The 25,893-nt window shown below is 47.0% G+C and overlaps 1 protein-coding gene across 4 annotated transcripts in view; it reads right to left on the bottom strand.

Annotated features, from left to right (window-relative positions):
- TIMM9 (translocase of inner mitochondrial membrane 9) overlaps positions 1 to 25,893 on the bottom strand; it is a 226,268-nt gene that overhangs the window by 26,670 nt on the left and 173,705 nt on the right. For all 4 annotated transcript variants that reach the window (XM_069637419.1, XM_069637421.1, XM_069637420.1 and 1 more), the window contains one exon: positions 5,485 to 5,580. In XM_069637419.1, coding sequence (XP_069493520.1) covers positions 5,485 to 5,580 — 96 coding nt within the window. The remainder of the gene's footprint in view (positions 1 to 5,484; positions 5,581 to 25,893) is intronic.

Below are 25,893 nucleotides of genomic sequence, written 5' to 3'. Positions count from 1 at the left end.
GAAGCACTCCTTGCAAGTAAGTGAAAGTCTTGCACAATGTTTTAGAAGTCTTTGTAGAAAAAAGTAGAATCAATGTAGGGCCACAAGCTGTGAGGCTTGTGAGGGGTAAAGCTGCAAGCAACTCTACAAAAGCAGCCACGGCCAATTGCATCATCCTAGCCAAAACCCTTATGTTCAAAATAGACTACTGCAACGCGCTCTACCTGGGTACTAGCCAAAGGAACCTAAACAAGCTGCAGGTCACTCCGAACAACGCCATCAGAGCAGCCCTCAACATCCCTAGAAACAACCACATCTCAGCCACCAGACGCAACATGGGCTGGCTCTCAGTAACCCAAAGAATCTCCCTCAAAACCTCAACACTTACCCACAAGTGTCTCGTCAACCAGGCCCCAATATATCTCTCCAATCGATTTGCACCTCGCACCTCCACTCGACCGCAGAGATCTGCACAAGCCAAATGTTTGACCCTCCGTAAATTTAAGTGACAGAAAGCGGGCGGCTGTAGCTTCCCTGTTCTAGCAACCAAACTTTGGAACACTGTCTCCAACACTCAGGTCCGAACCCTCCCCTTATGCCTTCAAACGCAATACTAAACTGTGGCTCCAGAACAGTCACAACTAGCAGCGCTTCCTGTCTCATGCCTGCACTGCTAACTTAACCACCCTGCATATGCCGTGTCTGTAAATATTGTGTATTATTGTAAATAGAGACTATATGTTCCTTATATGATGTACAATGCCGCCATTTATAGGTTTGCTGCAACCACAAAATATGCACCCAGATGCCTGAGGGCAAGGCGCGCTTTACAAATAAAGAAATTGAAACCAAGACAAGTCTCAACTGAAAACAAGTAAGGCTACACAACATGAGGCAAGTCCCCTTAGTTTTACAGTACCTTAGGCTTGAAGAAATTGGTTCCAACTGGCGTCTGTTCCTGTGTAGGTCTGCCGATCCGGTTCGTGGGCCTCAGTCGTGGGGTCAAGAGGGAGGACGTATGGGGACTCCTGCACTACAACTTGAAGGACAGCTGCAGCAATGGGCAAACTTCAAATCAGTGGCACTTCACGGTTTCAGCTCCTCGTGGCTCAAGCAAATAGCACCACCGCGGTTCTTGGCTACCACTTCAGACTTTCCTCGCATCAGGGGTTCAGCACTCTGTTGAGGTGGCTCAGGCCTGGTCAGTCCTGCTTCCTGGGAGTCCAGAGTATCTTCCTGGAGCTCGGGTCCGACTTAAAAGCGTTTAACTCAGTCTGGTTTTCCTCTCCCTGGCAGCAGCAGAAGTACAACCAGCACAGAGAGGATGTCCAGACAAGCTCACTTTGGGGTGGATTGGTCCCACCAACCCAAGGGGAGAAGTTGTCCTTGCAGGGCTTCTCTAGTCGAGACAAATTCGGAACTTCAGCACAGCAGCAGGGCTTCACCGGACAAACCAACCGGCCAGGAGTTGAAGCAGGCGCCTCTTGCAAATTCTTCTTCGGATTCCTTCGTTTAGTGGTTGACGCTGCCTTCCAAGCCAAAAAGCCTTGCCTTTTATGCAGGTTTCTCCCAATCATTCCAGCCTAGCTGTTAATCGCACAGCAGGCAAATCACCTTTGGGTGCATTCCCGTAACCAAGGGGATTAAGCACAGAGTTTCGGGCACCTCCATCACTTCCTGCCCCTGCCAGACATACTGAAGCCAGAGGCGGGCTTCACTTGTGAATTCCGCCAAAGACAAAACAAACAAATGGACCAAACCTGGCCTGGCGCACAGAGTAAATCTCAAGGACCTTTCCAGCAAGAAATGCAAAAAAACAAAAAAAAAAAAAGACGACCAGGGCCATTTTGACAAAGTGGGCACCCATAGGTGCCTTACTGCAGCTGCGAACACAGCCTGTGGTAAAAACACACAATAGTAGTAAAAGGTAAACCACTGCCCCCAGACATTAATTGTAGAAAGGGTAACATAAAATTGTTACACGACAAACTAGACAAAGGGGATACTAAGTAACCCCTCAGCACCCTATTGTAAGATAGTGTGTGCTGGGTCTAGAAAGTTACAAATGCAAGTAAAGTCAATTTCACTTTACTGCTCTGGGAAACAGTAGTTTATCCAAGAGAAGGCATTTAAACCTTTGGGAAATCTGAAAGACTTCCCCGTGCCACTGCACAGAATGTGCAGTGTGACGTAGTGTAAAAATGATGCCTATGGAGTATGTCAGACTCCAAAGTCCAAGAAACAGTTCAAATTAAACAAAAATGCACAGGAAAGTGGGAAAAAGGTCTCACACTCTCCAGGTTAGAAATGAAAAAGTCCTAAAGTCTAGCAAAAGTGCTCAGGGTCTCCAAGGTAGCAGGGAATTAGCACATTTCTGAGAATTCTCCCCAACACCTGTCATGGTATGCAGGCGGTGTACTTTACTTTATCCACGACACGTCGAAGTTGGGGTTCTCCGTCAGCCCTGGTCAAAAATCCCTCCTGGTACTACCAACTTCTGGACACTCCTGTCGGTTGCTCGCTCTGTAGTGCCATCGGGCACTGCTGGTCTCTTTTGGTTTGCCGCCATGCAAACTAGCTTTCTCCCCAAGTCGCTGGCTTCCTTCAACCAGCCAGTTTGAATCTCCAGGGTTTCTTTTCCTGGTTCTCTGGATCCTCCCACTTTCATGACGCAACACTGGGAGTATTGAGAGAAATACGAAGACTATAATTAACGACTGGGGAAACTATAAAGTTACATGAGCATAAGCAACCCAAGTGTGCAAACTCCCTATGAAATACTCTACAAAAAGGGAAGAAAAGGAATATAAATACTTTTGAAGAATGGCGACGAAAGCCAGACAGAAACGTTTGACTGAACACCACGGGGTGGACCACCAACCTCTACACGTATATATAAATTTTGTGTCAAAGGAAGCAAACTGAGGATGGTGTGATTTGGTGGACAGTGCTTTGAAGGAAGAAAATACAGAAAGGTTTTATTTTCTCAGAAAACCTTGAGGAATGGGATTGTTTGATTCAAGAAACAGTTTTCGTTAATAACAAGGAGAGACTGAAATCCTTAACCTAGTAGCAAAGCTGGGAAGAATATACTGCTGTGAAAAGGGACATTTGAATACTGGGAACAGGTCAAGCCTAATGTGGGCATAAAGCAGTCTTGCTGAGGCTAGTGTACAAAGCCTTCCCCTTTTTCCTTTTAGTTGGGTGTTTTCCAACGAGGTAGGGCCAGTAAGTTGGGTATGATTTGTACTAAAGGACTTTATTTTGGACTGTAACCTGCATCCTTCCTTTTTGTTTGGCTAGGTAGGGAAGTTTCCTCACAGAAATAGGGCAATTTAGGCGTTTTGATATTTTTATTTGAATAAAATCCATGACTCACAATTGTCATGTCCTTCTGGTTTCGCCACGAAACGCATACATAAAAAAATGAAGAAATAACTTGGTGATCCTGTTGGACCAGATTATTCTTATCTGGCGGCAAGTGGATACTGCGCTGAAAAGATAGGTGCTGCTCGACCACATCGCCAAATCTTCAACTCAGAGTGAAGCAAATGAGCTGATGGTTGGAATGTTTAGAAAACATTTTTACCTCTGGCGTAGCTCTCTGGGCAACCCTCCAGATCAACGGCATGGTAGGTTGAAGAACATTATAGAAAAAGGAAAGTCCATATGCAAATCATGCTTGGTCCCACACCAAAACAGGCAGTCTAGCCAGAAATGCTAGGTCACATCCCTTCTGCACGAGACCAAAAGCATCCCCAGATGCTTCGGCCTCATTGGGCATCAGTGAGGTGTAGCTTTGGCCTATAGGCCCAGCAGGCTAGGGATTCACGTCTGGGCATACCATTTTAAACTGGTTGACTAATGTATACGTTTATTTTACAAGGTTTTACTTACCTCCAACTGTAGCGATTCTTCTCTTTTGCCTTCTGTCTATAAAGATTATATAGGTCTTAGAACATAGTGTTGACAATCTTTTATTTGGTGTTTATCCAAGGGTGTTTGCTGTACCTTCCGACTACCCTGCTCACCTCCTCAGAGTTACTGCTAACCTCCTCAGTTAGGGCTAGGAGGTTCTGCCACCCTAACTTTTGAAGGGCCTGGTATACTTAAGGAAAACATTGTAAACAAAGTAGGGTGGATGTACCTTAGGGGTGGAAAAAAGCGCTGAAGAAAAATGCTCCTAACATTTGGTCTCGCCATTATACAGATTTGGCATAGTTTCCAGTACTGTTCAATAGATAATGGGGTCTACAAGGTACAGTAATGAAAACATATTGCAAAACTGTTAAGGTGCGATGGTGATTACCATTCCACAGAGGGACAGCGCAGTTTCCTTGGTGCCTTCGATGGCGCCGCGAGTGAAGACTGCACTGGTCCCACTACATTACCCAGAATACCCGAATGCAACGCAGCCGCAGATCTCATGGTCAACGTGACCCCACGTGATGTTGCGTCACACATTAAAGCTTATACTCCACAACATGGAAACGGTGGCGTTCCTGCCTGCGAGTCTCGCTCTCCGTATGCCAGATTTGGGACTTCTGGTTACTGATTCTTCTGCTTCGAGTCTTGCTTCCCCCCCTCCCCCTTTTGGATCCCGCTTGTTTGAATTTGGCATTATGGACAGCTTCTTCTTGGATCTTCTGGTTGTTCTGACCTTTGGCTTCATCTTGTAGAACTACCTCTGGATTACCCTTTAGATGTGTGGAACCTGGTGCCCCTTCAAGTCCAGCAAAGGTACCTCCTGGATTTCCCCAGGCTTCGATTCCTCCTGGGATCTGTATGTCCGCTGTCTCCACAGTTTGGACCCTTGTGGTGCCTGGGAATGGCCCATCCAAAATTTGTATATATTTTAATTGTCCCCCCCTCCCTCTTTTACCTTAGTGTTGGGAACAGGTATCTATGGGCTACACTAGGCACAACATCCATTGAACACTGTAGGTTTCCCACTGCTTTCACTCACAAGGTAGTTTCCTGAAAGGATAGGGAGGTTGAAGGGGATATAGTGAGTTTTGATCAAGTAACCAAACGCATTCTGTTTTTTCCCCCTTGAAGCTTAGGGCCGGCATCCAATTCATGGTCCCCCTCCCTTGTGTTAGACTACCCTAAACCCATGTGTTTTTTCCAGTGGCGCTGGAGTCGTCAGAAATAAGTCGGTTAGCCTCCTGGGCACCTCAAACTACCCAGAATACCAATCTGGTCCTTTTACACATATTTAATTTAAAAAAACATTGAAATGACCATTTTCTGGTAATTATGAAGGCCATCTGTGACACAAAGCAATGCCATTTTATTTATTCTAAACAAAATTAACAAGGATATGGATGTATTTTGCATCATTCAGAAGTATAGCATCTACAAGTATAAATGCAACACGTGTATCCACACTTTTCACGTTCATCCTACCTCTGTAGATTTATCACACGCAGTTCATCTCCTAAAATTCCAGAAACAATTGATACTGTCTGAATAAAAGCCCAAAATTGAGAAATAGGTGCGTACCTCCTCTTGCTTAACATCTCTTGTTGTAAAATCTTTAACACAATCCAGGAAGCAGGTTTCTGTGAGCTTGTTGTACGTTCCAAGAAATTCCTTGAACTGGAAACAGATGGATTAAAATATAGCTGTATACTTGTAACAAAAAATACAAGAATAACATTCAGTGGGATGAAAATAAAAAATGGCTCTGAAATGAAATCGGCATTTACTCTAAGTTAAAGCATTTCTACTGGAGAGTTCCTGCATCAGAAGGCAAAGGCGGCAACAGAAGAACAAGTTACTCTCTTACCTGGTAACGTTCTTTCGATGGGATGGTCTGACAACCTATTCCATATCTATGACAGTAATCACCACAGCTGTGCTGGTTCGGAAAATCTTCGGCGCCTGCGTCCTGCTTCGATGACGTTGATACGCCGCCCTCGAGGACCTCCTCCGACAGCCGACATCACTGGATGTTATAAGTAAGACGCACGACGCCCGTAGCCTCAGTTTTAGTTTTTTCCGAGAACGTGTGGCACCAGTCTTCTGCCAGTCTGACACACAAAGCCTTGCGAAAACGTAAGCTGCAATCACATAAGATTCTGTGGCGGGGAAGGCAGGGAGGGAGCGATATGGAATACGTCGTCGGACCATCCCATCGAAATAACCTTACCAGGTAAGAGAGTAACTTGTTCTTCGAGGGGATTGGGTCCTCCGACGTATTCCATACTATGACAGACTCCCAAGCAGTACCAATGCAAGGAGGTGGGAAAAGAATTTAGAAAACAGAAATTTAGAATGCCCAATCAAATTGCGGAGTAAAGGACTGCCTTGCCAAAGGCCAGATCCTGCCCACGGATGGAATCGAGGGAGTAGTAACGTACAAAAGTATGGACCGAAGCCCAGGTGGCTGCATCACAGATGTTACGAATAGGAACACCCCTTTGTAGGGCATTAGAGGCAGCCATACCCCTGGTAGAATGGGCCCGCAAGCCGACCGGTGGGTCCTTACCCGCCAAGCGGTAACACTCAGAAATAGCCAGAATAATACAGCGAGACAAAGTCTTAGTCACAGCTTGTCCCAAACGCTTTCCAGCGTAACCAACGAAGAGTTGATCGTCCACTCTGACCCGGGACATGCGTGAAATATAAAAGCTTAACGCTCTCCTAGGATTAAGCCTATGGAGCCTCTCCTATTCCTTACTAGGATGTGGAGGAGGATAAAATGCCGGAAGAACAACTTTCTGGCCTAAATGAAATTCTGACACCTTCAGAAGAAAGTAAGGACAAACTCTAAGGACAACCCTGTCCTTATGAAACACAGTGAAAGGTGGCTTAACTGAAAGTGCCTGTAACTCACTCACTCTCCGGGCGAAAGTGACCGCAACCAAAAATACAGTTTTAAGAGTTAACAGTCTCAAAGGGCATGAATGCAAATGCTCAAACGGAGCACCCATCAGAAACTTGAGAACAAGGTTCAAATCCCAACGGGGCACTGGAAAGGTGACGGAGGGAACACATTAGTGAGCCCTTTCAGAAACTGAGAAATTAAAAGGAATTTTAAAATAAGAACACTCCTCAGACGAGCGCTTAAATATGGAAAGCGCTGCCAGGTAACTTTAACGGTATCCACTTGCAAGCCCATGTGGGCCAAAGAAAGCAAAATAGACAGAACCATGGGAATGTCGCATGCAAAAGGATCCACATTCTTAACCCTGCACCAGTCGCAGAACTTACGCTAACAGCAACGGTACAGGGACTTTGTTGCTGGCCGTCTGGCCGAGAGCAACACCTCCATCACGTCTTCAGGGAGGTCCCAATCCTTATACCTCAACCTTTCAGAAACCAAGCGTGAAGGTTGAGGGATCGGACCTCTGGATGGAGAACCTGACCCCCCCCCCTCCCGTGAGAGCAGATCGTCTCAGTAGGTAAGACGACGTGGAGGGCAGATGGACAAGTCGAGAAGGTCGGGTACCACGTCCTCCGGGCCCACGCCAGAGCAATGAGGATCATCCAGGAACCGAACCTCCGCAGTAATAGCAGGATGACGGGGACTGGAGGAAACGCGTACAGCAGTGGGAATGACCACTCCACCACGTTCGTGTCTCCTAAGGCTCCTTTTGGAGGAAATTCCCGCAAGCAGAACATCTCGCACTTCCGGTTGACGCTGGAGGCGAAGAGATCCACTTGAGGGGTCCCCCAAAGGGCGAAGATCTCCAGGAGAATCTCCTGAGCCAACTCCCTCTCGTGAGAGATTGTGCTCTGCCTGCTCAGAGCGTCTTCTGTCTCGTTTTCGTCTCCGGCCAGATGAACTGCTGAGATCGAAACTTCCTGCTGGATTGCCCAGAACCAGAGCTGCATCGCCTCCCTGCACAGAGGAAGTGACCCTGCCCCCCCCCTTTTTGTTGAGGTAGTGCATGGCCACCGAGTGGTCCGTCAGGATCAGGACATTCTTCCCTCGCACAGTCGGCAGAAAAGCCTTCAGGGCTAGCCTGACGGCCCTCAGCTCCAACAGATTGATATGGAGTCTGGACTCCACGGAGACCAACGACCGCTGACTGTCAACTCGTTGGCTTGAGCTCCCCATCCTGTGAGGGATGCGCCCGTCACGATCTTCACCTCCGGCCAGGGTAGCAAAAATGGAGCCGCCTTCATCAGATTGTCTTTGACGGCCCATCACAGAAGGTCCTGGGCGACTGAGGACAGCAGCTGAACAGGGTCCGACAACCTGCCGGAGGACTGAGACCACTGGAGCTTGAGTGCCCATTGCAAAGATCTCATCCGCAACCTGGCCACTGGCACCAGAAGAATGCAGGATGCCATGAGGCCGAGCAATCTCAAGAACTCGAACCCCGGGAGACTTTGGACAAGCTGAAACTTGCGCACCATCTGCTGAATGGGATGAGCCCTCACCTGGGGAGGAAAACACTGCCCCAGAGACGTGTCTAGCACTGCTCCGATGTACTGGAACCTCTGAGTTGGTGTCAAATGGGACTTCTTTAAGTTGAGGGAGAAGCCCAGCTTGTGGAGGGAGTGGCAGGTGACTGACAGATGCTCCAGGACTTGCTCGCAAGAGCAAGCCCTGATCAACAAATCATACAGGTAGGGGTAGACGTGAATCCCCCCCTTTCCTGAGGTGCGCTGCCACCACTATCATGAGCTTGGTGAAGACCCTCGGGGCGAAGGTCAATCCGAACGGCAGGACCCGAAACTGAAAGTGCAAATCGCCAACCGCAAACCTCAGGTACTTCTTGTGCTTCGGATGGATCGGCACATGAAAATAAGCGTCCTTGAGGTCGAGAGACACCAGCCAGTCCTGAAGTTGAAGGCCTGGAGGACTTGAGAAAGAGTAACCATCTTGAACTTGTGCTTCCTGAGGAGTTTGTTCAAACCACGCAAGTCCATGATGGGTCTCAATCCTTGGGTCTTTCTTGGAAATCAAAAAATAAGGGGAATACCATCCCTTGTTCCTCTCCGCTACAGACACCAGTTCTATGGCGCCTTTCTCCAGCAGGGATTGAATTTCCTGCACAAGGAGCGGATCCGGACTCTTCAAAGAGATTCCCCGGTGGATTGTCTTGAGGTTTCTGCCGGAAAGGATGACAGTAGCCGTGGGTTATGATCTCCAGAACCTACACATCTGAAGTAATGGCGCGCCACTCTGCAAGATGCTGCGCCAGCCTTCCCCCAACCGGCGAACCATGGGACATGGCCTCATGACTGAGCTGAAGCGGCTGCAGCGTTGCCGGAGGGCAAAAAGGCAATAGCCCGAGCGGCCTTGGCACCTTGAGTACCTTGTTTTCCATCTCTGGCACTCCTACGGTGGCCCCTTTGTCTGGCAGCTCCTCTCGCTTTTCCAAAGGATGCGTAATAACGAAAGGAACCCTCCCCCCCATTGCTGTCCCCTAGGACGAAAAGGCGGAGGTTGGCGAACAGCAGCGCCCAACAACTTCGCTGCGGCTTTTGAAGTCTGCAACCTCTCAAGGCTCTCGTCAGCCTTGCTGCCAAAAAGATGTTCCCCATCAAAGGGCATGTTGAGGAGCCGGGCCTGCACATCAGGAGCAAACCCCGACTTCCGCAACCACGCAAATCTGCGTATCACGGTGCTCGCTGCCATGGACCGGCTGACGCAATCTGCCTTGTCCAACCCCGACTGAACGGCCTCACACATGGCATCCTTGCCATCCTGAACCATGGCAAGGAAACCATCCCGTCCGTCCCCTTCAGGAATATGTATGGCCTGTAGCGCCATACCCCCTGAAGAAAATACTTTCTTCGCCCAGCCGTCAAAACGCTTGTCGTCCCCATCAGGAGGGATGGTAGGATACGACGCCTGTTTTGCCGGGGCCATAGCCGTCTGCACCACCAAACTCTCCGGAGTGGGGTGCTTGGTCAAGTAGCAGGGGTCACTCCTGGCTGGGCGGTATTTTCGTAGCAAAGACTTGCCCACTGCCGGGAGACTCTCCGGAGAAGTCCAAGCCGCCACCCTCCTCTGTAGAGCCATATGGAATGGCAGTACCTGGTCAGTTGGTGGACCTTGGTCGAGGATATCCGTAAGGTCATCCTGAAGAAAATCCCCTGGGGGAGCAGACCACCCCAAGTACTCGGTGACCCTGGACATAAGGCGCCGGTACGAGGAGTAGGCATGAGTGCCAGGCTCAGGCCTACAAAACTCCAACTCCGGAGAGGTGTCCAGCCCACTGGCATCGTGCAGGGACTGCCGCAGGTCCTCAATTTGGTTATGGCCCGAGAGAATCTCGTCTGGCACCGTATCAGGAACCATGACATCATCAGAGCCCTCATCCACCTCTGAAATAAACTCGACCTTGGTCAGAGCCTTTCTAGGGGTTCCACCGAGCCCTGGGGTACCCCCGCGAAACAGCCTCAAAAGGCTGTAAGGGAATCTGCGTCAACGCCAAACGCGGCGCCGACAGCATCAATGGCTTCGACACAGGCGTCGAGGCCGGAGCCCCGAGCGTGTCCCTCGACAGCCTGGGCGCCGACGACTTCTTCGGAGGCAGGGCCTCGAAAGAGTCCGTCGACGACCTGGGCGCCACCGTCGTCGACATCTTCCTTGAAGACACCACAGGTGCACACGGTCTCGAGCGCATCGATGACTGGGACCTGGACCGGGCATGAAGAGAACGATTCCCCTTGTCCGAGCAGGACCTCTCCCGCGAATCGTGCCCACCACCGGAGCCCGAAGGCGTGCGAGCGGTTTCTCTCGACTGATCACGACCGACCCCACTCGGAGGCACGGACGGACCAGTGCCCAGCGATTCGAGAATCGCTAACATTCCTCCGGCGTCGCATGCTTGGTGGGATAAGCGACCCGCCGACGGGCAGAGACCTCGGATGAGGAAGGCGACCGATGACGGCGCTTCCGGGAGTGCCTCGAAAAGGCAGAGGAGTGGCGAGACCGACTCCAGGACCGAGACCCACTGGACTTCCGACGATGCGGAGAGTCGCCCCTAGAAAGCCCCGCAGACCTCGACTTCCGTGGCTTGGACACCTTACCTACCGACAACAACTCCTTGCGCTCCCCCAAGGCTTTGGACGTGAGCGACTGGCAGTCGACACAGTCATCCGTGTCATGGGCCTGCCCGAGGCACCAGAGGCAGGCGTCGTGCGAGTCCGTCACCTACATCTTGGACCCACAGTCACCGCACTTCTTAAAGGCCGAACGCGTGGTGGAAGACGAAATAGACATCTGGACGAAGAATATACTTCGTAATACGAACAGGTTCGAAGAACCAAGAAAGAACAGAAACTCCAAAGAGTCGAGGCGCGCCAAGATCTCAGGAGGGAACATGTTCGCGGAAAAAACAGAACCGAGGCTACGGGCATCGTGCGTCCTACTTATAACATCCAGTGACGTCGGCCGTCGGAGGAGGTCCTCAAGGGCGGTGTATCGACGTCATCGATGCAGGACGCAGACGATTTTCCAAAGCAGCACAGCTGTGGTAATTACGGTCATAGATATGGAATACGTCAGAGGACCCAATCCCCTCGAAATGTTAATTCTCCAAATGTCTAACACAATAATGAGGTTGGTCTATTATTAGTTAGGCACACATTAATTAGCCTTTCTTTCTAAAGGAAAATACTGGAAGCCATGTAACCTTCAATTAATAGAATTGAAGGTTAAAAGGGGCATTCTGTAAAACAAACAAAAAAAAAATGCAATAACGTGTAGTCTCTGCTAGCACTGGCTTAATTGCATGTGCTTGTTTGAAAATAGCCCATTGGTACTGTTATTTAAGAACCTGGTGCAAGGATATCGAATTATATATAGAACAGATTGCTACGCTTGGAAAAATTACCTATAGATTGCTGTTTCAAATGGTCCCTTTTTTATTCCGTTTAATGGGTCCTTCATCCTTTCTATTTGCCTTATATTTTTTTCTGATCAAAAAGCCAAGTCCCGTATGCCCGTAAAAGGTTAAGCAGGTTCTAATTAAGTAGCCTTTTTTTCATCTCTGTTGCCTATGTATGCCGATTACTGGATAGGACAGGCACATGCTCGGTGCTCTATAGCCACTTATGGCTAGACCCAGGAACATCCAACTAGACATTTGAATATACATGTTCGGTATATAACTCCTCTGCGACCCTGGGCAATGTCTTTGCCATATGTGCTCTGCGTCATCTTGTGTGGGGCAGAAGTTAGCCAAAGAGACATTGCCAGTTTATGCATTTAGAAGATTGCTACACCCAGCTTTAAACAAACTGGGCTTTCAATGTAAAATAGAAGAAATGGATAGAAAATATGTAATGTACACATCTATTCCATGGGACAATGATCTTTCACAGCATCACAATCCCCTTATAAGATACATTTTAATTTGTTTTCCTCCTTGGACAAATACAAGTCAAAGTTTTACTTTGCCCCTTCACACTATTGCCACTACAACAGTGTAGAACATAGAGGGCAACCAGTGGGAAGAACAGATTTTGGTGTGGGGTACAAAATAGAGCAGAGTCTTAATCTATAGATTAATCCCATAAGAGTACCAAACCAAGATATACTAAATGAAATGTAAAAAATACCAACACAAAAGTAAAAGAGGCCAAAAAAAATCGCAAAGACCCAATTAAGTTCAGAAATGTAATTAGGATTTGTCCTGTGCACTGGCCTCAAGGAGCAATGCCGATCTGGAAGAGAGTGGGTGGGTTGAGCTGAGCAGTACATACTTCTAAGCTTTCTAGGTGCAAAGTGTAGGAGGCATTGAAAGGTGTGTGTCCAGAGGGGCAGCCTCGTGCCTATGGGTGTGTGTTAGCCAGGAACTGAGTATGTCAGTGTCGTTATAGGTCCAAGTTTGTGATGTTCCAAGTCTTGGGAGAGGGTCTTTTTTAAAAGCCTTGTGCGGTGACTGGTTTGAATTTGCATGTGGCAAGAAAGATTAAGGTAACTGAAGGTTAGTCAAAAAGGTGGGCATGCTCTTGTGGGTTTCCGTAGTGCTTTCAAATGATTGGTCTTGCTGTCAGTTGCATTACTGTGAAAGGTATTTGGCTTTAGTGGTTGAAGCATGAAGATTTCCTGTGATAAGGTTTAGATGTTCCGGGAGACCGGAAAGGCATTCTCTTCTAGATTTTGTCATGCCTTATGTGAGGTCTTCCAGGAGCGATTATAGCATTGTTTTCGATTGTCAAAAATTTGAAGTATTGGCAAGTGTGTTGCCGCCGCTTGATGGGTGTATGTTAAACTTTCAGTCCATCAATCATTGAAGAGCAGGGTTTAGACTTTTCCCGAATTGCAGGTAGTCCTTCAGGATGCAGATTTCCCTCGATAGTGTGTCTCAGTGTTTGGTTACCATTGTGGGAAAGGCAGACCCTGTGTCAGTCACTGCAAAATCTTCATGGTTCTTAAAGAGGGCTTCTCCTGGGATGCTGGGAATACAAGTGTTAGGGTCCCCGACACGTCTCTCCCCCACTCCTGTGTCCCTTTGAGGTCTCTCGCACCTTCCATTACATTCAGAGGGATTTCGGTACGCCACTGGAACTTCCTGGTACTGGGCTACTCTCTCTGCTTTCCACTGCACTGTCGCGACTCCATGCTCCTGTATGCTGCTTGGCTCTTCTATCTTGCTTCACGTTTGGGTCTGCGTCAGTTGGACCCACAGAATTCTCTGTGCATAGCCGGGTCCTCCACTCTTATTGTTTGAAACTCCTGCTGGTTTCCGCACCGCTTGCCTCTCCCAGCTGGGCTTGCCTTGTTTGTTAGTCCATCGCCTCTACTTATACAATGTTGCCAGTCCCGCCCTAGCGGATTGTAAAAGTCCTTTGTTTCTGTTGACAACTTAATCCTCATGCCTCTTCAGGGCCACCTTGTATCAGTACCAGCACCTTCCTGTCTCCTGTGCTCATCTTTGTCCTAGTACTTTTGACTTTAAATGTATCCCCTTATTACGACAATACATAGGTTTACTTTCAATAAAATGGTTCTGAACAGTGGGGAGTGCTAGGAAATGTTGGGGAGTGACAATACTCAATGGGCTATACCCCAGGCGATCGTCGTCGTCTCCAGAGGGGGAGACCCTTCCCATGAGGTCCTCCCACATTAAACCACCCTTAGGGGGACTATTGGGTAGTGGCCGCACCTCCCTAACCTGATGGGAAAGTGCTCCCACATGGGGAGAAGGGACGACACCTTGTGAATCGTCACAATACTTACAATAAATAGTAATTACATTATATTATGTGCAACAGGTTATTAGTGAAGTCTTGTATAAAAATGGGCACAAACAGTGTAAGAGGATTCAATTCAACACTACAGCTAAGTCAACGCCTAGTCTATAATACTGAATGAAAACCCTTATTGATATATCTTTAGGTCCAGTTCATGCGTTCTGGATGACTACCCCTATATAACACCCCTCTCTTGGAATCCCCCTGACCCCACTGAGCCAAGAAGTAGTTCTGTTTTGCAAGTTTAAAAGGTTTGATAATTTACAATATATATTATATCACGCTTTATAATAAATTAATAATTGAATAGCACACTTAATCTGATATGATAAAGATTGACAACAGAGAATCTGGCACTAGCACACTTCTTTATAATTACTAAGGAGTTGAGATGAAATGGATAAGGTAGCACACTGGTAAATAGGTACAGAAGTATAATGTGGTAGAAAATGCTTTGTACGGTTCAAGGAAATGCAAGGTTGAATGAATGAAATGCAGTATAGAAAATACTCAATATGATTTCAACAAAACAATGTAATCACTTTTCTCTGGCAATCCACTCCCCCCCTCTTTATGCAATGCAAGGGAATGGGAGGAAAGCACGCAGTTCTCAAAAATGCAATCAATGTAATCAGTTCACCCCAGCAAGCTTACACCACAGAAAACAGATAGGAGTTTTGAAAACACAGGCCCAAATGCTTTGATATGTGCTAGCAATGGATGAGAAATATGCTGGAAATGATTTTTAATTCCCTTTCAGAGGTTCAGGGTGAGTGGTATCTAGTTAATATTAGTCCAGACTCACACTAGCAATGGTGCAGGGATAGTTAGCAGGTTAAAACGAATTTCTGGCAAATGGAAAGCAAGCAGCAGCAGTTTTTACATGTGAAGAAATTTGCAAATCGCGGTAAAATTCGTGGATGCGTGTTCCGCGATTGCGGTAAAACTATAAGGGGTAGGAATGCGGTTCTTGGTGCGATTCAAAGCTACGATTCTAAGCTATCAGAGGAAAGTTACTGCAAGTCTCTAGCCCAAACGGTCGCGGAGATATGAGCGATTTAATAAAGGTCGTTTTTGGGTTTGCAAATTTCAAAAGCTCAAAATGACAAGTGCAGCTTGCAACTAGCAAATCACAGGTGACAGCTTTACAAGTGACAGGTGACAGTTAGGAGGCAGTTCTACTTAGATTAAATAGATTGAATTATATTATTTTAACTAAGAGATTGGTTCTGCACAGTTTTCTAGGTACTCACACTATATTCTTGAGTGAAATGGGCCTCGTCACAGATCTGGTCAGGGTTTTAAACTGGACTCTGGTCTGGTCTGGTCTGGCCTCTGCACTTCACAGTGATCTGGGTCAGCTCTCTCTGCTGGTCTGGGTCTCTCTGGGTACGGCACTGCTTTCTCTCTGGTCTGGTCTCTTAGTTCTGGATAGATTGAAGTCTCTAGTTTGGCTTTCTGGAGGTTGATGGAGGTAAGTATGGATTTTTCCGGCAGAGCGTCCCGCTGCAGATGGATTTGGAAAGTTCCCTATCTGTCCTGTCTGTCTGCTTTTATGTGTTTAGAATGTGGGTGTGTTCTAGCATCACTGACCCTACCTCTCTCTCAGCTTCTAATTGGTCAAACTTCCATTTATCATTTGATTGGGGAATGAACTGTGAGTCAGAGTGATGTCATTTTACAGCCTGCAGAAAGTCCACTCCTCCTGTCAATTTACACACAAATCTAGATTTGAAACAAATACATATTTGCAGAGGTACATATTGTTTTAAAATCATATGCACCCATCATGCATTACAGGAGGTATCCCCTGTTCAAACTCTGCTCTTCCTGGGAGCTTGCATTCAGAAATGGCACATATTTCACTTTTTAACTGATTTTGCAATTTCTGACATTGACCCAACTTTACATACATGTGTGCAGGGAGTAGGGACATTATTTGATGAAGTTTCAGATTTTTAACATGCATACATTTAGAGTAATATCCACTTTTCCGCTAAAACCCCCCTGAACATGCCACCGGGTCGAAAAACCTCTTAAAATGTGGGCAGAAAAATCACAAGAATTATGGTATCATTTATAAATTTTTCACATGTCCGCTCTATGAGTTATTCATCTTTTTAAAGTTATGTTCTGGCTCCAAAGGGGTGTGGTTTCCCAGGTCACATGGTATAGAAACCAGTCTTTCCAGTTTCTGCCAAGCCAGCTTGCTCTCACAGGCAGTGCTCCTCCCAGCTCCTGCCAAGAGGAAGCTACAATTTACGACTGCGGTAATAAAAACCTTTGCCTGAGTGAAGAGGGCTTTGTTCACTCTCTTGCAGAGCACAGATAATTCAATTATCAGATAGATGGCATATCCTTAGTGTGGGCAGCAAAAGGAAGGTTGGCCTGGGAACACAGCTGTGACTCAAGTTTCCTCCTGATGGGGGTAGTTGCCAGGCAGAATTCAAGTTCCTTAAGCCAGGTTTCAGATAAAATGTCACTTTTTGTTCCCCAGTTCCTGCATTCAAATAAAACTAAACATTTTCACATATGCAGCTAGAAGGCTGATTCTAAGTTTAAAACTATGACATTTAAACAATTGCAACCTATGTGATACTCAAAAGTAGGTCACTCAGTCAATTTAAACATTTTCGATTTTAGTGTCTTTAAATCCAGTGCAACTTAAACTGCTGACTCCATAGCAGTTTTGTTATAAGCATTGTTTTGGGCTCTTCATTTCCCAGATTTTGTAGGCACACAACACTCCATTCTGCCAAATGTCTGCTGGTGTTCAGTAAATATTTTGCACATATTGCAATGTTTGAAATAGGCACTTTGGCTTGCCTTCAGAGAAACACAGGGTGGTTTTAAACTGCCGGCTTTTGGATAGTGGTGAGCACTGGTACTGCACCCATTTTTGGGATTTAAGAAAATGAATTCCCCACAATTCTAGGTTGCATTTGGCAATCAGCATTGCCATTCCCAATGGTTTCAGACTACTGTGTGGGTAGTCCAATGGTGGTTTTAGGCAGTTTCCTTCTGTGCCCATAACATCGGCAAAAATGGGTGGCAGCCTATTCTTCCTGCATTTCCCTGTGCATTTTCTGGGAAGCTCTGGCCATCATGATGTTTTCCATGTCAGTACTGCACAGTTTTGAGGTAGGGCTAGGATGCATGGGTAAATACATCCCACAACAGGTAGCATGCCAAAAGAAACGCTGCTGTAGCAGAGGCAACATTTCAAATAGCTACAGCACAAGAAGCACTGCCCTGGATACTGAAGGCTCTGCCGTTCTGCCCGTAGCTGAGGGGTGGGTCCACTCCCCTGGCACAGCAGTGCCATCATGGAATCGTCCACATCCCGCCATGTCCTGTCCGGTCTCCCCAGATGTTCAGCCCTGGGAAGGGCCGCCAGTACAGGTGCCAAGGCCCACCAGGCAATGCCACGCGCCTAACACCTCTGGTCTTTTCCCCACATTTTCCCAGCACTCTCTTCTCCTTCTCTCATCTTCTTTTGATTCTGTCCCTCCGAGCTTTCTCACTTTCACCTTCTACTCCGTCCTATTCTCCAGCCTTCCCCTCTACATCTATCCGCTCTTGCACCATCACTTCTGCTCTCGTTAGGTCCCTCACACACTCTGAACCAATCTCCCACACCATCTCGCTCTTCTATCACTCATTTCAAAACTCACTCTTACAGCAATCCGATCACTCTCACACACTTGGTACCACAAACATTTGACACTGACACACACAATCACCTGCAGTCTTCTCCACAATTACCAACAAGTCTTCAGCACTCTGCTCCAACTTCGGTTCTCCACCTGTATCTCAGTCAGCAAACTCTCCTCCTGACCACCCCCGAAAAGCCTTGACTCATGTTTGTGCGTGTGGATCATTAATACCGTGGCCTTCATTCTGGACCACTTCCTCCCCCTTTCCATTGGTCCCTGCTACCAGTTGACCTCTTACGCCATTCTCTTTCCTTCCTTTTGTGAGGGGTCAGTAATGATAGGCAGACAACTGCTTGTAGTTCAGTATTTGACATTGTATTAATGATTGGAAATGCAAAAAAAAAAAAAAATCTACTCTACCAGGGAGTTCCCTACCTAGTCTAGGTTCAAAGGGAAATTCTCCTAGCATGTACAAAACTGGTCCTCACATTAAACAAAACATTCAAAATAAATCAAACATAAATAAATGATTACCAAATAACCAGTGACATGGATAACTTTCACTTGCCCTGGGTAGATCCCTTTCCCAGGAATGTCCAACGTCAATCTTTCCAAGTGTTCATAAAGTAAAGTCTTGAACCAGTTCTTGAAAGTTCCAAAAAAAAACAAAAGTTCACCTAAACAAAAATTCACTGGTAACAGTTCTTTATCTGCATGTTGAAAAGTTGCCTTTCCAATTTCAGCAACGAAAACAGCACCAATGGTAATCCTGGATAAACTCCTTGCAGGATGGATTGGAAACAGTTCAAAGATAAAAGTACCACTACTGCTTCCACAACTGTCCATATTTTTGTACCTTCAAAAGCACCTTTGATATAACTGGTCAGGACGCTTCTACTTAGAGTGTTACTTTTCTCTTTGACAACTCCTTTCTGCTACCGTCTCTGTGAAAGCAGTCTCCTATGCTTCACTGTGTTCTACTGCTTCAACAACCTCCAATGTTCTCTGCCAATATTATAAACTACAGTTCTTCAACTTAATAATTAATGGAAGACGAGACTCTTTGCCCTCCACAGGTAGGCAAGGCGCTCTTCCTTCATATTTTGTAAGAAAAAGGCAACCTCTGCCTTATCGGTCTGTTTTCCTGCTACCAATATAATCTGTCTTGGCTTCCCGACTGTTTCTCGCTCAGCTTCAACAGTCTTGGCTTTTACAGATTGATAATTAAATCTGTTAACACGCACCCAGTTCCCTTCTCCAGCTTTATGCACACATTCTTGGTTCCAGTAGCAGCCCGAAATCTGTGTTGCCACTCTTTCAGCCTTTGATAACTTCACCCTTGTATCAGAGGACACTGGAAATTCAACAACTTCAAAATATAGGTGGTTAGGTTTTAATAGATCTGGTTTCACTGTAGAAAAGATTAGATTACTGGCTTGGACAATGCTTGTTCTCCTTACATCAGCAACTTCTACAATTATAAAATGTGTGTTCTGGATGTAACAAGACTCCGATTTCACAATAGAAATGTCTTCTTTGATGGAAATTAAGTGTAAGGACTTGCGTTCCCGTTCATTCACAGAGAGTGATACTTTTGCTTTGTTCGGGAATTAAAATTACCCATACACAACCTCTCCGATGTAATCACTCTTGTAGCAATTTGTGAAAGTCTGCTTCAACCTTTCAGAGTGAATAAAGACAGCATTCTCCCTCTTAATTGGAGACACGTGACCACTCCGGTAAAGTTATTAAGTTTAACAAAAGGAAAATGAAAAGCTTCTCGTTTATGCGGGCATATTGGCATGTATTAAATGTGCACGTGATATATGTTCTTTGTTAAGACTTCCCACAGCAACAAACAACTTCTACATGCTTCCCCTTCTACGCGAGTTATACTTGAGCTGGTGACAGTTACCGGCAAGGGGTTTTCAGTGAAATGGGGTACAGAGCTTCACTCACCAGCTCCAAAAACACTGCGGTTGCATCCAGCTTCCACTTCCCGACTTTCCTTCCTGGTACTACTACTACTACTACTTTGGGCGCTCTTGGGACCCATACCCATCTGCAGCACAGGTGTGTCTGGTCCGGTCTCGACCACAGGGAGGCTTCTTCAATCCTCTTTCCGTCGGCTTGCTTCTGCACACAGGCCTTGGGTTGCAGCATAACCTCAGCTCTGCATTCACAGCTATTGGGCGTACCTGGGAAAACATTTAACTTCGCCAAGTCTCTCTCAGTGAAGCCACAGCCAGACAGGGTTTGTGAACACAGGACCAACTCAGAACCTGCAGGTCAAATCTGCTCTTCTCTCGTCCTGGCATCCCTTAAGTGATCACACTTCCTCATGAACTGACACCCTTGTGCTATTCTACTTCTACCAGTCTTCCAGCCCCTGCTCCAGCTCCTTCCTCCTACTCCTTCCTGCTGCAGCCTTTTAGGTCTCTCGGGTGGGGCAATTAAGTTGAGGTGCAGGCCATTTGCGTAAATGACCTGACCTTGGCAAAGGCTATTAGGCCTACTTGCCTGTCTCACACCTCCACATGCCTCCCCAGCCCTCTTCATTGGCTCAGTTCCTGTGGTATTGTGGAACAGGTAGTCAATTTAAAGAAAATTAGGCTTTTCCATGTCTTTTGGTTGGCAAAAGGCCATCAGAAGGGAGGGGCTACAGGGAAAATTAAAAAGGGGTTTGTCCCAGTCTTCCTGGTCTGATCCCACCCCCTCCCACCACCATTTGATCCTCCCGCAGTACACCACCCCCAGGGTCAGGTTCAGAGCGTGCCTGCCTTTCCCTGGTCACATGAGGAGGGTTCCAGACCAGGTTTAGAGGGGGGGGGGGGAAGCCCATCAGATTCTCCACAATTTCCTCCAAGGGCCTGGTAACTGTTAAGAAAGATTTCCACTTCTGTATAATATTACCTCCGGTAGTCAACCTCCCCCCCACCCCCCAACTTTTTGCTGTTGTCTGACAATCCTAGCCTGACTTTTGCCAGTGGAGCCCAGCCTTCTGCTGTACTCCGCTGGGCTTTTGCTAACTTTGTTATGGGGAAACTGACATGCCCTTAAAAGACATTGAGTACTGGGAGACTGTTTCCCTTAGTGTTTCACTTTGTTGCTAGTTCTTAGCAACATTTCATCAGTGCACAAAGTACGTTACAGTACAGTTGCTAGGGAGAATTCTCAAAAATGTGCTACTTTCCTCTACCTTAGAGACCCCCAGCAACTTTGCTGGATTTTGAGGACTTGATTTTTTTTAACCTGGAGAGAGTGAGACCCTTTCTCCCACCATCATGTATTTTAATGTCAAGTTATACACTGTTTTTGGTTGTGGAGTCTAACCAACTCCATAGGCATCATCTTTTACAATTGTGTCACAAAGCACCTTCAGTGCAGAGCCACAGAGAAGTCTTCCAGATTTCACAAGGTTTAAACACCTTCTCTGGGATCAACTACGGTTTCCCAGAGCAGTGGAGTGAAATTGACTTCACTTAGTCCTGTAAAATTCTAGACCCAGCACACCCCATCTATCTTACAATAGCGTGCTGGAGGGGTTACTTGGTATCCCCTGTGTCATGTAGCATTCATATGTTATCCTTTCCTCTCAGAATGGTTGGTGGCAGTGGTTTTTGTATGAACTACCATGATTTAAACCGACCGCAAACTGTTCACAGCTCCGGTAACGTTAAATCGTGGGAGCCATGTTTTTCAAAATGGCGCCGAGCCATCGTTGTTAAAATGGTGCCCGGCCTTTTTTCACCATGTCTTTGTGGAAAGGTCCTTCAAGCCAAACCATGTTTGGTCTCATTGTTCATTCGCCTTTGGCGGGCTTTAGTAGTAAAACCCGCCTCTGGATCCAGAGTGTCTGGGGTAGGCAGGAAGTGAGGGAGGTGCCTGAAACTCCCTGTGCTTAGTCTCCTAGGAGACCCAAATGCACTCTGTGGCGATTGGCTGACTGGCTGACTGTCCGGCAAGGACAGCCACCCTGCTGGGTGGGTGACAGCTAGGCTGGAATGAATGGGAGAGAACTGCATAAAAGGCGAGTCTCTTGGCTTGGAAGGCAGAGTCAACCACTGGACAATGGAACCAAATAAGAGCTTGAAGAGGACGGCTGCTGCAACTCCTGGACCGTTGGTTTGCCTGATAAAGCCCTGCTGCATATCCGAATCGCCAAGTTCTCATCGACAGAGAAGCCCTGCAAAGACGACTTCTCCCTTTGAGTTGGTGCGACCAATCAACTCCCAAGTAAGCCAGCTAGACACCCATCTCGGAGCTGGTTGAATTTCCTCAGAGTTGCTGCAGGAAACCTTAGAGCCAGGGAGAGCAACACCAGATTGTGTGTGTTGCTTGTAAGCTGGCCTAAAGCTTTTGGAAGATCCTCCGGACTCCCACGAAGCAGGACTGACCAAGCCTGACCTCCCCCCTGACGCCCCCCCCCCTGTTGAGTGCTGGACCTCCGATGTGAGGAAAGTCCACCTTGACAGCCAGGTACCGCGCTTATTGCCATTTGCTGTACCACAAGGAGCTGAAACACGAAACGGCCACTGAAAGTATTTGCCGGTTGCCAGCTTTGACTGTGCCAATACAGTGCAGGCGTACCCCCCTCCAACCCCCCCGACATCCTCCCTCTTGTCCGCACGACTGAGGAACAGTGAGATCTGCAGAGTAGTAACAGAAGTCTTCAGTTGCTTCCTGTTCTTTACTAAAGGTACTGTAAAACTAGCATAAGAGAACTTACCTCTTACTGTGGAAGTGCTTGCAACTTCTGAAACTCACAAGCCTAATCAGCTTGTGACCCTACAATTGATTCTTCGTTTCTTCAAAGACTCCTAAGAACTTGTGCAAAGACTTTTCCATTACTTACCAGAAGTGCTTTATCCTATTCAAGACTTTTGCCCGTTGACTTTGGCTTATTGAATAAAACTCTAAAAGTATTTGCCCTGCTTACAAATATTTGTAATTTCTTGTGTTCTAATAACCTTTGCTTTTTAACAACTTTAAGCGTATTCTAAATGCCAACAGTAAGATATTAATGTCCCCAGCACCCTAGTTACTGAAGTCACCTGTGGGTGTAGGTTGTGCCTGTGGGCCATCCAAAAGGGTCTTGTCCGATTCAGAAACTCAAAGTGCACAGTATTGAAGTATATTTGTGAGTTACTATTCTATTGCTCCCTTCTGAAGAAGGCTAATTGTTTATGCAAGAAACCTTGAGTGTAAGTTTATTTGAATAACTAACTGAATCTTTTTGTAACTCCACTACAGCTCACATTTCCCCTCTTGAGATCAGCCTGGCTCCTCAACACGCAACCGAAACTGTGTAGTACAAGCTTATACAAAAGGTTGGGTTGCCTATATCTGTAGTCATAGTTGTTGTTAGTGTTCCCAGAGGGTACTGCATACAAACTTTTGCCGACAGTGCGCTGGGGTCTTCCTTTCATTTTTACGGCCCTAAACACCCTCAAAGGATTTTTCGGTAGATGTACAAATGTGCCTTGGACAGAGCTGGTGCCAGCGGTTACTTGTCATATATTTTTAACACTTTCCTATGGTCCATACAGCGTTTACTGCATTTGGCCCAGGACAGTGGCCTCTGCCTAAAATGGCCATGCCACAAGGTCCTTTGGCCATCTTGTCCCTTTGCCTTCCCCAGGTTGAGCAGTCCCGGAAAATTCCTTATGCAGACTACTGCTCAAACCAAGGCTTTCGCTGACTTCTGCGTGCCTTGTGTGGGTCCCCATTATATGGGCTGGACTGTTTAGTTCAATACACATCCTGGGTGCCAGGATGTCTGGTGTGCTGGGAATGAATGTGGTCCGTGATTGGTCCACGTCTGGGATGGCTATATATATGAGCAGATCTCTCATTGGGTCCTCTTAGTTTTGGCGTGAAGGAGATTCTGGATAAGAGAATGCATCTTACACCCATTCTAGGTCAATCTCTTGAGTTCACACCAAACTTAGGATAGGAGCCAAGTATCCTGAAACCAAGAAGCAGAGCAGAGGAACCGCTGGTGACCCGCTGGAAGGTTCGGCACCCTGAGCCCGCTGTTGTCCCATTGGACCCCGTGTTTGACTGAACTAAGGTCTGCAAAGGCACTTTGACCAATTGGAATAGCGGGACTAACTATTCTTGGCACCTCCAACTTAACCTGTATGCAAGCCTGCTCTCTGAGGTGTTCCTGGACCGCCCAGTGAACTGACCAGCTTGCACGGGACCTTTGCCCTGGAACCGCTGCCTTCTTGAGTGGACACTTGAGCCTTTGGAGATTAAACTCTGGGTATAGGGCACGCTCCCGCACAGTTTTGTATGCCTAGCATTCCTGGGTCTGGGAATAGGAGAGTATGCCAGAACCCAAGCATATGCAGTCACTGTGTCACCCTGCCGTCTTGACGAACTTCGTGGGTGCCTTGCTGCTGCGCCCCTCTGTGCCCCAAGACTCGCTGCAGCTGAAATGGCCTGATCCCTTCCTCAGGAGCGGAGAAATCGCCACTGTCCCACCACAGAATCATCCCTGGAACGCAGCCCCTGAAAGCCGCAGATCCGCACAACTGCAGGATTTTAACCTGCGACCGAAGTGGACTTGACTGGCAAAGTTTGCTCCGGAGTGTGCAGAGGGTCAACAAGTACTTGCAACCCTTACCAGTGGCCCCTGGCACAGTCCATCAATTTCTATGCACAAGTGTCCCCTGAAGGCCACTCTTCTTTATCGAGGTAGCCTGTTCTACTGAGCTACCACCAACTCTTGGATCCTGTTCTGCCCTCTTGGGTAGACTCTCCTCAAACAGTCTTCACTACCTCACCCACCTTCCTGAGTCGCTAAAGTACCTGTAAGAGACCTCGTTTTGGCCCAACCGCATGCACCAGCACCGAAAGTACTTTTGAGCACTATTCCTTTAGGCCTATGATAACTATATATATTTTCTAGTAGTGTTGTGTTGGTTTAGTTATTACTGCTGATATTTGCTTTGTGTTTGATTTAAAAAGACCTTTAATAATTATTTTTGATATATACACCTGACAGAGTAATTTGTAGTGTAATTTACTGTGTGTGCTCATTGTGGGCTTTTGAATACCCTCACTACCCCTGAGACCTAGTCTTGACTGCCACCAATGCTAAACTTGATTGGTCTGGCTTGCCCAGAAGGTTACCCTGTTCCAAGAAACTAGGGTGGCCTTCTGAACCTCTGCCTACCAGGTCAGAGTTCAGAAATCCATCTCAATAGTTACACTTGCCTGTGCTTAGAAAAAACCCCGCTTGGCCCATCCCTTTTCTGCCCTTTGGCATTCATGGGGCTTCCGCAGCCCGGCCCCATTGGGGTTGCCTGCTTTCGCCACCCTCCTGCAGCCACAAGGTTGGTGTCCTTGCTGGTAGTCTTGATGGGTTGCAAGGTGTGGACCTTGTGTTCAGGAACTATGCATTCAGCTCGTGGTGTTCTTAGCTGTTACACTGCATTCTGGAGCTGGCAGTACTGCCTGAAAGAAGAACATCTGTGGCCAGATATGAGGATGGAAAGCATGGTGTGACAGACAGTGGTACCAAGATTACAGGTATGGCAAGCACGTTCAAGGTCTTCAGAGCCTCTCCAATCCTTCTCAGCCCCGGAGGTGGGATCAGCTCTGGCATACGGTTGTGTAGGCCCCCATCCCAGATTGGGAGGGGTCCTGGTTACCCCCTGATCGTGACAGCCCTCTACAGACATATCCCTTGGTTTCAGGGCCCCAACTTCTAATATAGGCCTGTACTACCTAAGGTTGGAAGAATGGCAGAGCATCCAGGCTCATCTTAGGGAGGGGGGAGGGGAAGGAGGTTGTGAGCTGTAAATCAGTACAGAGAAATAAAACACAGATCCAAAGGAACGCTTAAAGTTATGTCACAACTATATATATACACAAGGAAGTAATAACCAAAGAAATACTGTATCATCTAATTACATCAAACACACATTAGGATAATAAGCACTGGAAAAGGTTCATTGTTTCAAATATCTTAAGTGTGATGCTTGACTGTACAAAAAACAACGAAGCAGCACAGGAAGCTCTGCTGAACAAGGTTCAGAACTTATCTGCACAAGCACGAGCGGTAGACAAAAAATATGGC

The sequence above is a fragment of the Ambystoma mexicanum genome, chromosome 14 (genome assembly GCF_040938575.1).
Source record: "Ambystoma mexicanum isolate Mex_15411 chromosome 14, UKY_AmexF1_1, whole genome shotgun sequence".
Classification (NCBI taxonomy): domain Eukaryota; kingdom Metazoa; phylum Chordata; class Amphibia; order Caudata; family Ambystomatidae; genus Ambystoma; species Ambystoma mexicanum.
This window is presented reverse-complemented; position numbering and strand designations above follow the sequence as displayed.